Genomic DNA, 16,231 nt, shown 5'->3' with positions numbered 1-16,231 from the left:
AACTTTTTGCACCAAGCACCACTACATGAAAATGTCTGGTTTATATACTGCTCAGCAAGTAACAAGGAGGCTTAATAGTAAATGCAGTACATAGCTCTTGAATTGTTTAAATTACTTTAGGGCTAGTAGGTGGAGAAGTTGAATGAAATTCTTACTTCCTTTAACGGAACAAATCTTACTTTGATATCAGTATGAGTCACTGGATTAAGCATGTTTCACATAAATCACTGGATTAGATATATGTAAATGTGGTAGCATCCTATTGTGATATGCTCTCTCAATCTGTTACAGTAATGCACAGCTGATCTTAAATTCTCTTTTTTTTAAAAAAAAAACAAAACAACAACCCAAAACCCCCAAGTTTGAATTAGTACTCCTTCAAACAGAGGTAAAGCTTTCTCAACAGCTGTATAGAATTTATTACTTTAAGGTATTCTTTGTCTTGGTAAGAACTGAAAAATAAACTTGAGGGTTTTTTTTAATGCATCTATTTGGAGCCTTCAAATAGATGTTTTACTGATGCATATTTGTTGTTTAAGAGTGGGCTTTTTAGTAGGACCTGGTAAAATTGTATTTACTGAGTAACAATAGCTGAAACACATTTGAATGAAATAACTGAATTTAATTTTGTATATAGTTCAGAATATTTTCTAATGTTTGTTTTAAACAGAAGTAACCTGTAAATAATTGGGTGGTTGTTGGGGTTTTGTTTGCTTTTGTGTTATTTTTTGTTTGTTTTGTTTAATTAAGTAGTTGGTATTGCATTTTCACTGCCGCTTGATTTTGTGTTTGTAGAGCCAGAATGAAGACTGGGGAGGTTTGTCTGAGGATATCTTATGATTAAGAGCAATCTAAGGCATTAGCCCTTTTGACCCCCATCTAAATGATTGGTAACTACCAAGTTTACCATTTTGGTGGCATGGATTAAATGGGTGCTATGCAAAGACTGCTGCACGTGTAATTAAGTCCTTGCAAGGGTAAACAGAAAATGGGTGATGGGCTTAACTTTCTGCAACACTTGCATGATGGTCTTTGAAGAGTGCTTTGAGTGTTCCCTTTTATTTTCCTTTGTTTACTAACTGCATCAAATGGAAGTGTCTGACTTCTAGCTTTCTTTGGTGTTGATAATCAAGTGGGATAATGCAAGTTAGAGAAATGGTTACTAAAACTAATAACTAAACAGATGTTTGGCTTTGTTTACTTACAATCAACCCATGTAAATGTGTATTTACTGGAAAATGAGCTTTTTACATCTGCTGTGCAGAGAAAATTGGCCCTAAAAAGACTGGGGGGTGCTGCTGCAGTTGACTGTATATTAAATGCCGGATGCTGCATGACAGAACAAAGCTTATTTGCATATATAGTGCATTGCAACATATTTTTTGTCCAAAGCATAAGCGGAATACATTGTGGCAGTCCTTTAATAAAGGTAAGATTTTATTTTACATAAGTCAAGTTTAAAACACATGTGAAAATAATTTGCTGGAGAAAACTTTGCTGCTTATTTGATACAATGATGAACAAGTAGTTCAGTAAACAAATTGTCTTTTGTAATGGGGAACTGCAGGAATAGATCTAACTTCATATGCAGCTTTCTAAACATCAGGGTTTAGTTTCTAAACAAAAGAAAAGTCTAATAATAGACAAAAATATTTTGTAATGTGTTCAAAATCAAATTCAATGTTGGTGTATGGGTATTTTTACCATTTAAATGTTACCTAGTATATGAAACAGTGTGGTGTTTAAAACCAGTCAGACAGCTTGTTCACTCACTCCCAGTGAGTGGTGCCGGCTGGAAGCAGTCGAGGCCCGCGCCCCTTCCCCGCTCCTGGAAGGATGGGGAGGAGAATCGAAAGAGTGAAACTCCCACAGGTTGAGACAAGAATAGTCCAGCAACCAATGTACAACACAAATCACCACTGTTACCACCAACAACAATAGTGATAAGAGAAGATAACAAGGGAAGAGAATACAATACCACCTGCCAAAAAACGAGTCTGACCCAGAAGACCCTGTGTCCTTCTGGGTAACTCCCAGTTAACCTCCCGGGCATGATGTGCTGTGGTATGGAATACCTCTTTGGCTAGCTTGGGTCAGGTGTCCCCTCTTTGCTTCCTCCCAGCTTCCCCTCCTCCCTGGCAGAGCATGAGACTCACAAAGTCCTTGGTCAGGGTAAACATTACTTAGCAACAACTGAAAACATCGGTATTATCAGCACTGTTCCCAGGCTGAAAGTCAAAACACAGCACTGCACCAGCTACCAAGAAGGAGAAAAATTGACTGCTACTGCTAAACCCAGGACAGTATCTACCCCTTATTCCATACCATTCATGTCATGCTTGGATCCCACATTTTCAATATACCATTGCTCTCCCACATACATACATCCACATACATACACAGACCGAGAGAAAGATCATTTTCTTAGTGCATGGACCAATCCCTATAATGCTGAGTCCATTCAGTCCGTGATGTCAGGTTCCATCTTTTGTAACAATATTTCAGGACAGGAAAGGCTGTGGGCAGCATTGGATCGTTGCCTGCTGATGCTGATTGTTCCTTTACTGCAGAACTCATCTTGTTCTATCATTCTCTGTTGGGATGATGGTTGGATGGAAGTCAGGGCTATTTGTTGGTGACCTGAAGACATCTAGTTGATGGGCTATAAAAGCATTACACAGCAGGCAACAGCATACAATTAAGTTCATTGGCTGTTTTCCCCTAAAATCAAATACCCTTGAGGTATACATCGGACTTCCCCATCTTCCCGCATTACCCACCAAGTATATCCAGGTCCCTGAGCAAAAGCAATCCCACGAGTGGGTTTGCCTTTACCTGAAACAGGAAGAACCCAGACTGTCTTCCCCAGCAAATTCTTCATATGCACCACGGGAACTTTGTCCCCCTCTACAATATGTAAAAGTTGTGACTGGGCTGGGCCAGCCCTGTTGGCAGATCCTCTGGTGTTGACCAACCAGGTGGCCTTTGGTAAGTGTGTATCCCAATGCTTGAAAGTTCCCCCACCCATTGCTCTCAGTGTAGTTTTTAACAGCCCATTGTACCGTTTGATTTTCCCAGAGGCTGGTGCATGGTAGGGGATGTGATATACCCACTCAATGCCATGCTCTTTGGCCCAAATATCTATAAGGTTATTCCGGAAATGAGTCCCATTGTCTGACTCGGTTCTCTCTGGGGTGCCGTGTCGCCACAAAATCTGTTTCTCAAGGCCCAGGATAGTGTTCCGGGCAGTGGCATGGGGCACAGCGTATGTTTCCAGCCACCCGGTGGTTGCTTCCACCATGGTAAGTACATGGCGCTTGCCTTGGCGGGTTGGTGGCAGTGTGATATAGTCAATCTGCCGGCCTCCCCATGCTTGTACTTCAGCCATCGTCCTCCATACCAAATAGGCTTTAACCGCTTGGCTTGTTTAATTGCAGCACATGTTTCACACTCATGAATAACCTGGGCAATAGTGTCCATTGTTAAGTCCACCCCTCGATCATGAGCCCATCTCTATGTTGCATCTCTGCCCTGATGGCCTGAAGTGTCATGGGCCCACCGGGCCAAAAATAATTCACCTTTATGTTGCCAATCTAAGTCCGTCTGAGCCACTTCAGTCTTAGCCGCTTTATCCACTTGTTGGTTGTTCTGGTGTTCCTCAGTGGCGTGACTCTTGGGTACATGGGCATCTACATGGTATACCTTCACCACCAGGTTCTGCACTCGGATATCTTTCCACAGTGCAGCAGCCCAGATGGGTTTACCTCTGCGTTGCCAGTTGCTCTGCTTCCATTGCTTCAACCACCCCCACAGGGCATTTGCCACCATCCATGAGTCAGTATAGAGGTAAAGTACTGGACACTTTTCTCATTCAGCAATGTCCAGGGCCAGCTGGATGGCTTTCACCTCTGCAAACTGACTCAATTCACCCTCTCGTTCAGCAGTTTCTGCAACTTGTCGTCCAGGACTCCATACAGCTGCCTTCCATCTCCGATGCTTTCCCACAATACGGCAAGAGCCATCAGTAAACAAGGCATACTGCTTTTCACTCTCTGACAGTTTTATTATATGGTGAGGCCTCTTCAGCACACATCACCTCCTCCTCTGGTGACATTCCAAAATCTTTGCCCTCTGGCCAGTCCATGATGACTTCTAGAATGCCTGGAGGACTGGGATTTCCTATTCAAGCTCATTGTGTAATTAGTGCAGCCCATTTACTCCATGTAGCATCAGTTGCATGATGTGTAGAGGAGACCCTGCCTTTGAACAGGCACAGGCAGCCAGGGTGCCAGGAGGAGCTGTGCTTCAGTGCCAGTCACTTCCCAAAGCAGCTCAAACCCCTTCATAGGCTGCCAGTATCACTTTTTCAGTTGGGGTGTAGCTGGCCTTATCATTGTTGTCGTTGGTGGTAGCGGTGGTGATTTGTGTTGTGCATTGTTTGCTGGACTGTTCTTGTCTCAACCCATGGTAGTTGCACTCTTTTGATTCTCTTCCCCATCCCTCCAGGAGTGGGGAAGGGGAGAGCTTTGGGGGGGGGGGGGGTGGTGGACACGGACCTCGATTGCTTTCAGCCCGGCACCACTCACTGGGTTTAAACCACGACAAACAGCTATTGATCCATGTTGGGGGGTGGCTAATAACCTGCTTGCATATTAGACTTGTAGAATTAGGGCGCTCAACGAGTCATTTGTTCAAAATAGACTCTTTTATATGAGTTTTGACATACTCTAAAATAATGAGAAAACCTAAATGCTCAAGCTTGATTCTTTTCCACGGTTTTTCTTCCCCATGTTTATTCCTCTTTTTCCTGTTTATAACAAGTTCTATGTATGAAGAGTGTGATTCTCATGGTGAGAATTAGTATTAATACTGTAAAACTTTCCTTGTAATTAAAACTTAAAAGTATTTATGTTGCTTGGGACCTATGCTAAACCGAGCTTTTACTTAGGAGTCTTCATCTTTTTGTTATCTTGGCTACAAAAAACCATTCTGGAACATGCAGCCTCGTGCTTGAAGAATTCTGTGTGACTCCAGTCTCCATAGCTGTCTGCAGTATGTCTCTGATTAATTCTGTGTATGGGCACAGTTTTAGTTGAAATGTGCTTTGCCCCCATTAATTTAAACACGGTGGCATTACTAGATGCCCATGGGATGCTTCCTGGCCCGTACTGTTCCTGGGAAGGAGTGAAGGAATAGTGGCTGTTTACAGAGCTTAGTTTACGTGGTTGGCATGACTCCACAGAGTATGGATAAAGGGGCATGGGACAAATAGATGGTTGTATATAACAGATGGGGATAGTTTGCCTGCTGGAAGAAACTGCAGCTTGTATATTTGAAGGAAGATCATCTGTAGTAAATAAATATTTTCTCAGGTAAAGAAGGTTATCTTTGGGCAAGGGGACGAATTTGACGCATACAGCTTTTGTGCTTGGATTAACCTGATATTTAACAGGTTATACAGCTCAGATTACTTAATCTGTGTTACTTTATCAAGCATAAACAATCACTAGAGGAGGACAATTTGGGTTTTTTCTTTGCTTCAGAGAGATTTGCATATAAATTTAAGGTATACCTTGTATAATGTTAAAAACCCTAGAGTGGTATACAACTAGAAAGGGTGAAATCTCTTTATTGTACACTCAAGTTCTGCTGAATAGAATTTACGCATTCTGTCAAAAACAGTTTACAGGTGGTAAAGTCATGGACTTGAGTCAGAATACAGTTTCCTCATCACCTAAAATAATGCTGACAGTGTCTTATGTTGAGAAGGATGGATCCATTCCTGCTGCTACTTTTGTGGAGGCACTTGTGTTCATGCACTTGCCCTGTGATTATATGGTTCCTAACTTGTTAGCTAAAACCTGAGAATATGCAGGAGGGCATGAGGGAAGTGCCAGGAGGAGGAAAGCAATGGCATTGAAAAAGGAAGTAAAAGACATCTACTTTTAGTGGCAGCCAGGACTTCTGCTAGAGCAACTTAAATTACACTGGGAATTGTTAAAAATAAATGTAATTTAAGTGTTTAAAAAGCCAGTGTTCCCTATATCTTATCTTCTTTCATGTCTGTTGTGGACCCTTAAGTTAGCTAGCACAGTTAGGTAAGTTCTAATTCACCTGCACCCCTCCTTTTGACCTGAGTCATAGGAGAGTTGCAGGAGCTTCAGCAGCAGTATTGACTTACGGAGTTTTCAGTTGTCCTTTCCCTGCCTCTCTCCTTTTGTGCCAGAGAAACTTTATATGTGACCGTTCTAGAACTAGATTTCAGATCCATTTAAACTGATCGAATTTAAATTGCCTATTTCTAAAAACATACAGTCAGCAGGTTTTCTGTGTTTATAAATTGGCCCTGCAAACATTTGTCCAAACAACTCTTAGAAGGCAAAGTGCTGCAGAACAAGAAGGAAGGACAATGCTTAAATACCATTGCCATGGAAGCTGAATGATACTGGCCATGACATGGTTTGTTACAGCAGTATATTCTGGTCATACCTTCAAAGATACAGCCCTGCAGTTTAAGAAATGGTCCTTAAGGAAAGGGGAGTAAGTAATGTAAACTTGGAGGTGCAGTGCTGGAAGAAAACATTAATGAAACCTTACCTGTGTGGTTTGGCAAACTGCTGACCATACAGATGCTGTGAGATTATCTGATAGAGATCTTGGTGGTTTGTAATAGTTTTGTCTCTAGCTTTACAATAAGTATTCAGCAGCAGTATTTGCTTGAAGCATTTGTGATTTTGTGGTGAGGAAGTGGAGCCTTCAGTGGATGCTTAGAACCATCCTTACCTTTTAAAGATTAGACTGTCAGTTCTTCATAGCTTGTTGTGTAGCAAATGATTGGCAGGTATAAACCACTACCTCCTGGAGAGATTACCACCTGTGATCCAGCAGACTGGAGTAGCAACAAAGAAGCAGGAAGTATCTGCTATTATCCAGTTACACTACATGAAATTTCCACTGGTATTTTTACTTCTGCTTTTGAGGAGGCAGGCAGACTGGCCGCTGCTTATCTTATATCATGCCCTTCTGCTCTGGTCTGTTGGGGTGATGTTTCAGAGCCCAAGTGTTTGCACATGGTAAGGTGTTTTGCTGAATAACATTTGCATGACAGCTGCTGCTGTTTCAGACTCTGGTTGAGTATTGTGTTCACTAATTTACACCAATCTTGAAGATTTCTTCTTTTTGTTCTCTGTATAGGAAGCTGCAGGCAAGATCTTGAGCTGAAGCTGGCATTGATGTAGGATTGTACTTTGGTTTTGAGCAGCATCATAGTTAATATTTGTCTCTGAACACATTCAAGACCTCATGGGTGTTTCTCGGTTCTCTGAGAATACATCTTGCACTACTTTCAAAGTATAGTTTTCTCAATAACCGTGTAATTGGCGTTTCTGAATAGTTAGCTAACCAAGGATTGGGAAATGGGTACTCTACCGTTTTGAAATCCCTGAAGAGGCAAGTGAACAGTGGAAACTTCCTAAAGCAGGCTTTCATTAGAGATGTTTCCTAATAAAGTTTCAGAATGAGAGTGTAAAAGTAGTTGCTTCTGAAGCATTGCTAAAAACATTCTTCTTAAGTGTCAGTTTCTTCCTACTGTAAGAATTTCATGTTTCTAAATAGAAGCCTTTGTACCTACTCTCTTTTCCCTATAGCCTGTTTCTGTAGAATTATTCCCAAGCTGCTGTGCACTCTGCAGCCCCACATCTTGTCTGTGGTTCTAGCTTGGGGTTTGTTTAGATGCTGAGAGAGGGGGGGAACCAATCCTTTATCAAAAGATAACAGTTGTAATTTTTGACTACAGCTTAACATGGATTGCCTTCATAGACTTTATGCTGGTTGTGATGGGAAAGAAGTTAAAATAAAACCTAAGCAAACCTTCCCTGAAAAAGAAGGCATGACAAATATTCATGAAATCTCTGTCACTTCTGTGATGTTGTCAGTAATATGGCAGCATTGCAAAACACTGAACTTAGGTCAGTTTGGTGTAGGCATAAAAAATTACGTGTCTTTCTCTTGCCTGAGGTAATAAACTGTTTTCTTGTCCACTACAGACATGAAATAGCTTAAACTGCAGCAAGAAAATAAATTCCAAGTAGATGTTAGGCAAATTTTCCAGCAGTGATGATAATTAAGCATTTAAGTAGATTGCTTGGAGGGCGTTAAAGTTTCCATCACTGGATGCCTTTACCAGATTAAATAGCTTTCAGGGATGTTGTAGGTATGCTGTTTGTGGGCCTGGATTAAATGAAGTCACTTCTAATTTTAGTTTTAATTATGATTTTTAATTAGGTTGGGTCATGACAAAGTTGGCTGAGGAAAAAGCTGGGATGGGCTAGCTAAATGGTCTGTTGACTCAAATCAACTCTACCATTTTTATAATTTAAAAATCTAATGATTCAGGCTGCCAATTTCAGAGAGTATTATTAGCTTTTTAAAAGGAGTTGTAAACACAGATGTCAGTTCGAGAAAGATGAATTCTAGTAACTTTGAAATACTGTGGAATTGCAATGTGCAGTTTGTACTGTAGAGCTATTACTGTTTTGGCAAAGCTGGGATCTAAGACCTATCTATGTATTAAAGTCAGGTAAACATTTTATGTCCAAATTTTTAAGTGATAATTTTTCAGAGATAGTATCTCATGTTAGTTTGCCATTGTGTTGTGCTGTAAGGATACCGTTGCCTCTTTGCTAGCTGCTAGATCAACTCATTTCTAAATTTGTTAGATCCAGATGGCTGACTATCTTAAGGACATGCTTCACAGGCTCAGATGTTTTGAGGTCTGCAGAGTCCCACACAAGGTGGGCAAGGTAGCCTAGATACTAGTTGTAGAAGCTGCCGACATCTGTCCTTTAAGCCAAATTGTCTTTTCTGGTATTCAAACTAGCGGGCTAGCTCTGGAGACAATGTGGCAGGGAGCACAGTAAGATAAAAATATTACTACTATTACTACTACTAATAAAACCACCAAAAAAACCCACAAAAAAAACCAACCCAAACCAGAACCAAAATTAACAAATCGTAGTTGCAGCTTGTGAGATACTGTAGTTCTGTGATGGAAAATAATGTATCAAACCCTTATTTTCCTTTCTGTTGTTTGTCAGGCAGCCCATAGTGGCAGACCCTCTGTGTGTGATGGTCTCAGATGCTCTCCTCAGAGGTCTTACTGAAACTGCAGTGTTTTCCATCTCACTGTATTGCTGTGATATAACTTCATATTTTAGTTATTGATGTCTTCCATTTAATCTTTTAGATTCACTTCTTCAATGTCAGTTTATTGCTAGTTTAGTTGCAGGTGGTGTTTACATGGTCTATAAACTAAAAAGCCTCCAGGAGCGAAATAACCACTTTCTTCCTATCATTACCTGACAATTCATCTTGCTTTATCAGTAGATAATAATTTTCTGTCAAGATGAGACACTAATCCCATAACAGTAATTTGAGTTGATAATTTAATTTTGTGTACCAGGATTTTCTCATCAAAGAGAATGTTAATGCCTCAAGCTCTAAACCATTGAAAATATGCATAGGGCAGGGAATACCATAGGAGTGTGTGGGAGGGTAGAACTTTGCAAAGTACTGGAAGGTAACAGGTGGGTTAACATGAAACAAAGACATCCATGTCCTTTTTTGTTTGAACCAGTGGTGTAAAATGGAACATGGTCAGCACTTCCAGGCCAAAGTGTGCTAAATAGTTTGTGCAGCCTTGGACAATCTTTGAACACAACAAGAATGAATTGTAATCAACTTTGTAAAAGTGCTAGAGAGTGAGCTGCACTCATACCTTCTGTCCAGAGAGCTAGTGTAAAATTAAGGTGAAATCTGTTACCAGGCATTTCAGTGAAGACACCAACTTTACTGGCTCCAGGTTTCCAAGGGTGTGAAACACTGGAAGACATGAGTTGTCTTCATGAATACATATCATGCCAACAGTGTATTCCTTAGACTAGTATTGTATGTTGCCCATTATGCAGTGCCTTTTCCAGTTAGCAATATGCCTCAATATCTTGTTTTTAATTTAGGCTGACACTTAAGTGCAATATGAGAGGTTTTAAGAGTCAAAATTTCACATCTGTAATTCTGTTATTTGTATTCTCTATTGTACACCAAATTCTTACGAATTTTACCCTAAAAAAAAAATCACAGCAGACTTCTTATATTTGTTACTGTCACTTGGCATTAGGTGCTATTGTTTTGTGAATTACTGGATTTGTATTTCGCTTGATCAGAATGATTTTGACTACTGTGGGATAATATCCATATTACTGATAGTGAAAAGCAGTATAAATCCCATAAATCTTCTAAGATATTCTTGTGCTTTTTTGTGATTGGAGATTAGAATTTGAAAATATGTAAGCTTGAATGTGTGAACAAACTGAGATGGAAGAAATTTTTAGGTCTAGAAGTCTTGTAACACTTCTATAATTTTGGGAGTGGGGTGCTAAAATAGGTTGAAGATTTTAATTGGTACATCATGAAAGATTACTAACTGGTATGCAGAGAGTTGTGGTTTGTGACCCCCCAGCACTTCCCCCCCCACCCGTCCCCATTCCCGCCAGGTGTGTAATGGGCATACTCCTAAATTGCTATTACTCCATCAAAAATATCCTCATCTGTCTTTGGGGCACTGATTTTAATACAGAAAATTGAGTGTCGCTTGCTTTCTAACGCATCTTTCAACAAATTGCATATTAATGTTCATGCTAATGAAACAAGAGAGTATTAAGTGGTATAATTTGAAAGTAAAGGAAACTGTCTGCTGAGAGGCATGTCTGAGATAGCTCCTGTTTTTCAAACAGGGATGCTTTTACAGATAATGCCAAGTAACACCACTGCTGTACTACCCTGCCACGGTGCTGCTTACAAATGTGTTCTAGAGGCCTGTAAACAATCCATATTTATCAGAGCAGATTTGATGTGTGATGTCAAAACTTCACTTAGCTCAGTGCCTGGGCTGTTTATGACAGTAGCCAATAGTATCTACCGAAGAGGCTAGAATGGAGCAAATACATAGGGTGGTCCATCTCTTGGAACAGTATCTCAGCTTCAGCCAAGTTTCTTTTGAGAAAAAGACTGAGCTTACATAATATAGTAATTACGAAGTTATCCTGTATGTTGTCAGACCCAACATGCAAGTATTGGGGGGTGAAATGACGGTGTCATGTGTTGTCCCCTGCCCCAGAAGTCTAGAGTAGTCAAAAAATACAGAATTGTATTTATGTATCAAATGTCCTTTTCATGTCAGTGATACCACAGTGAGATAGTATTTTTGTTTTCTTGCACATCTCTCCACCTTTCTATTATGTATAAGAATATGTACATTTCTTTTGTAGCCACGTCATGAATACTTTAATGTCCCAGTGTACTAAATGGCTTCATTCATCATGCATGCAGAATTTCAGAGGAGATAGACCTGTGACTTACTCATGACAGGACATTATCATCAGCTTGGTGAATCCAGTCATCGTGAATCTAACAGAATGCCGCAACCATTCTCTGCTGTTGTACTTTCCTCTTCCCCTTCTGTTTTACAGTGTTGTCTCTTCACATGTCTCCTTTCAACAGAACTTGTGCTTGCTGGCATATGGTTTTAACTTTTTTTTGTGTGTAAGCTTGAAGTCTTATGCTTAAAAGTTCTGTAGAATTTTCCGAGCTAAATAGCTATATACTGCAACATTACTTGACCTGTGTTTATCTTGCAAATAAGTTGTGGTGGTATTTAAAAATACTTAAAACCTGTAGATGAAGTTAATATTTACAGAGAAACTAATGAAGTAGTAGTATGCAAGCTGTATACACACAAATGTTAAATGATGTCACACAGTTCTACACAGACCTTGCATCTTAATTAAAGGTGCACACAGCAATATATTTAATGAGACCTCCTTATAAAGAGGAGGAAGGCAGAACTGATATGGGCAAAAAGAATGACAGGTAAATCTGAAGTTGCAAAATTTGTATTTAATTGTTCAAATGCTCTTGTGAATAGTTGAACAATTGCTGCTACTGAAGGAGAGAACAAGCTCATTGCTTCACAAATGGCTAGGGTTAGAAAGATTATTTTTTTTAAGTCCATTTACAGCATACTTGAAAAATGTCATCTTCAATTGGCATTTCCAGTTTTAAGTACAGACTACCTTGTATATCAGAGAACTGCCACAAGGATGAATATAAGTGCCATTCATTTAAAAAGTAAGGGCAGAGAGAGAGGGCATGTATTGCATCCTCTGTTTGCCTAGAAGAGGAGAATAATTCGTAAGCTCAAACGAGTGCTGGTTTTGAAAATTGTTTAAATTTAATTATCAAGAAATTGATTACTGAGATTAACCACATTCTAGTTGCATGTACTATATGTGGTAATGCACTACCTTTTAAATGTTAAACTGACAGAGAAATGGGAGATTTAGGGGATTAGACAAAAGATCTGGATTGGACTTTCAGCATTCTGAAGTCTTAGAAAACAAGATCACAGGAGTGGCTTTCCACTTCAAAGTTTGCCTTTTTTCTGTAAGACATTAACAATGTGTTTGAATGTCTGGTTAATGCTGCTTTAGCCTGCATTATTTCATGCCTGTTGGCTTAAAATGCTGTGCATTGAGCTGTAATGAGATGCTGTTTTTCTTGTTATCTGTATACAGCTGCTTGCTTCTAAATGACTAGGTAATGAATTAGCTTTCCTGGCATGTTTGAAATAAAGTATTGCATGCACTTTTGTCTCATGTGAATGACTTTTTTCCTCATCTGTGTTCTGATATATTTCAAATTTTCATTGTTTGCCTGGGGTGATTCTGAGCTGCAGGTAGTGTATAATGCTACAGAATACTTTCCATAACAATTGGCTAAAATGTTTGACACTTCCTAAAAAAAAATAACATGAACAAAACATAATTCATCCTACTTGTTTCTTAAAAGTCATAATTGATGAAATAATTCCTCTAACAAAACACATTAGCCTTTAGGTGTTCCTTGAGATTGTACTGTTGCTGTGTGAATAAGAAGGCATGTCTGCCTCAAGGTTACTGCTGTAGTATTAAAAAAGTTAAAATCTTACTGAGTTTTAGGGTGAGAGACCTGTGGGGAAGTAGCCAGTGTACTTGAAATACATTATTTTAAGTTCACTGTTAGCCAATTACCTTGATATTCTTGAAGAAATTTAATCTTTACGTATATGCCTGCTGAAAATTACCCACAACTCTGAATTGGCAGTGGAGACAATAATACTGGGCTGCTCTAAAGACAGTAGCAGCAGTGCAGTTTCTTCATAGCTATGGAGCAACTCCTCAGGTCATTTAGTAAATACTGTGTCTTACCACTGAGTAACTGTAAGTATCCACTGCTGTCTGATCAATTTAAAATTGTGGAGTTGTTTTAGTACAAATGTTTGCAAGACCCTGAAATGCCTGAAAAGTTACACTTTGTCACTTCTGTTGCTATAGCTAATGTAGGATTTTGGGTTGTTTTGGTTTTTTTTTTTTTTTTGAGTAAAATGTTTTAAGTTGGTAGATAGGGGAGATGCATGTCCTCTAAAACGAATGCAACAGAGTAATCTGGTAATAGAATACGACAGGTTATATTAAAAACGCTACGAAGCCTTTTCTTCAATCAGTATCTCTTTTGGGGTATTTGTGTTAAAATACACATGTAAATCATTAATCTTGCCATTCTCTCTGGCTTTGTCAAGGTCACTGCAGCTCTAAGAATATTTAAATATTGCATCAGTGAGGAAAAACCACAACATCGTTAATATAACATACAAGTATCTTGTTTCCAATTTTAACTTCTGTTTTTTCTTGCCATTTCTTACTTGCTGCTGGCTTTTGGAAGCCATCTCAAAGTGTTCAGAGGTGGCCTGTTCCCGGCACTGACTGAATTTTAAATGAAGTTGCCTTTAAAATATGGCTTGTTCTTTCAATTCTAAAATCGCCTTATACATGAACGAATGAGGATTGTGAACTTGATCATTTTGTGCTACATACAGTCAGGGTTGATAAAGACGATGTTTTGATGTTACTTGCAAGATCTAAGACGTTTAATTATATATTTTGCTGACAGTGTTTTTCTAATATTTAGAAAGCAGTTGAAAAATAATTTGCTGCCTTAACTGTTATCTGCCTTTTTTTTCTGCTTCATGACATGTCTTGGTTTAGGATGCTAAAGTAAGTTTATTCAGTCTGTGGATACTAAACCTGTTTGTTTCCATAGGGGCACAGTATCCCTTTTTGATATTGTTAATAATTATGGAAAAGCACAGCCTAAATATTTCTGATTAAACTACTATTTCTTTTCAGATGCTATAGGAATAATGACTACAACACTGATGATAACCCTTTGCAATGTTGTATTAAACAACTTGCTCTGCATCTAAACAAAGCTATTTAAGATTAGAATTAATTTAAAACTTCATGCTTGGTGTGGAATAATACCATTCCAGTCCTGGCAATTACTCCACTTCTGCAGGGGTCAATTTTTGGACACCAGCTGTACCAAGTACTTTGTCCTGGTTTTATGAACTATGTATAGGAACAGTGTGGAAAAAAAAATAAAAACCTGATCTCCTATGAAGAGCTTAAGGGATACTGTGTCTTAGTTGCATCAGTCATTTCATTCATCTATTTATTCATTGTTCCCTAACAGATTTTTGAGACCCATGAAACAATTCATCACAAAAATCATTGACTCCATTGCAAGATGCTTCCCCATCTGTCCCCATTTCATGTCTTTGTTACTGGCTTGTGATTTGTTCCCTACTGGTACATCTGAATTTCTTTAGTTTTATTGCAGTTAAGGGCAATAAAATCTACCAGCGATTTCTGTGAGCCCTGGCAATCTAATTATCAGTACTTAGAAAATTGCAGCTAATCCTGTGTTTGCAAACTGCAATACTTCTTTATTTTCATGCCTTTCAGCTTTTCTTCTTTTAATTACGCATTTTTCATACTAACTCAACTCATGTATGGTACTGTTAACAGAAGTGCAGGGTCCATTTACCACTGTCTCCTATTTTCCCTCCATAGGAAGCAGAGACCCCACGTAGTGTACTTGAAGAAATTGGATTGACATAAATCTTCACTTCAGCTGATGACATATTAATGTTTCATACTGTAAATGTTCACTGCCTTCATTGTAATGTTTAGCTAATGGTGTAAGATGCTGTTTGTCAGTATTACTGTTTTGCTAAGCTGCTTCATTCGGGCCTACACGAAAAACACTCCTTTTTGAAAAGGGAGTAAGAAATTAAAAGTCCAGAAATCGTAAATGAAAGGGAATTACATTAAAATTGACTCAGTGTCTCATGTCGCTGCATTTATAACAAAATTGCATTTGACTTCAGTAAGTGTACTGTTTTTTATAAGCAAACTTGACTTCAGGAAATAAGTGTATCATTATGACATATCTAAATGAAAAGAAACTATGAAATGTTATGGTGTAGAAATTGTGTTTATGCAACCAAAGACTTTGTTCATCTACATTTCAGTCACCAATTGTGATAATTCTGCTTATTTCAGTTGATGCATAAAGCTTGGAAATGCTGGTTTATTACTGAATTTGTCATTATACCAAAGAATCCTGTTAGGATCTGCATATCTCACTGGTAAAAACTGTTAAGGTGATACAGCTTTTGCAAGAAAACTGCAAACTGCTTAACTCACTAGGCAGGAAATGTAGCTACTCTGAGCAAAACTGTGCACGTTCCTAAGCTAAAAAGGGAATGTGTGAATTTAAAAAAAAAAAAAAGAAAAAAGGAAACTTTTTAAACTTAAAAACCTCTGCACATAAACACTAAAAAGGAGGTAGGCTTTCAGACTGTATAGAGGTGCATAATGAAAATTAGATAATTTTGAAGATGGGGAAGAGGGAGCTTTATAAAAATGACTTTTCATTGTTTTCTTTCATACTCTACAAATTAACTTGTATTTATTGGTGGTTTATATTTATGCTTTAATGGGTATATAGGTACCTTAAAAAAAACCCAAATCCCACAGTAAAGGTCAATGTCATTTTAACTGCTTTTCTTAACTTACACCTTTAACTGTGACACATCCCTTACAACACTCCTGTGTGACATACAGTTGAACCAACTAATTTGTAGTTAAGAGCTTTTAAATATTAGATTTGTACAGTAGATTCACTGCAACTTACGTCAAATGATAGCAAGTAATATTTTGACACTTGGAGCAGCCAAGCAGTAGTTATAAATGAAACCTCTTTCACTTGCTTGAGGGAATCAGATTCATGTATA

The 16,231-nt window shown here is 38.7% G+C and overlaps 1 protein-coding gene across 5 annotated transcripts in view; it reads left to right on the top strand.

The window, feature by feature from the left end:
- AP1S2 (adaptor related protein complex 1 subunit sigma 2) overlaps positions 1 to 15,294 on the top strand; it is a 32,354-nt gene extending 17,060 nt beyond the window's left edge. For 2 of the 5 annotated variants that reach the window (XM_061453196.1, XM_061453195.1), the window contains one exon: positions 11,325 to 12,699. Coding sequence is in view for 4 of the 5 variants with exons in the window: in XM_061453195.1 (XP_061309179.1) it covers positions 11,325 to 11,360 (36 nt within the window). In the remaining variant the exon portion in view is untranslated. Of the gene's footprint in view, positions 1 to 795; positions 891 to 9,823; positions 9,926 to 11,324; positions 12,700 to 15,005 lie in introns of those variants that run through there. The other 3 variants (XM_061453194.1, XM_061453197.1, XM_061453192.1) reach the window with 3 other exon arrangements.
- The last annotated feature ends 937 nt before the right edge of the window (positions 15,295 to 16,231 follow it).

This window comes from Pezoporus flaviventris, unplaced genomic scaffold, assembly GCF_033815535.1.
Source record: "Pezoporus flaviventris isolate CSIRO_AGI_PZ_B2104156 unplaced genomic scaffold, CSIRO_AGI_Pfla_v1 ptg000015l, whole genome shotgun sequence".
In the NCBI taxonomy this organism is placed as follows: Eukaryota; Metazoa; Chordata; class Aves; order Psittaciformes; family Psittacidae; genus Pezoporus; species Pezoporus flaviventris.
This window is presented reverse-complemented; position numbering and strand designations above follow the sequence as displayed.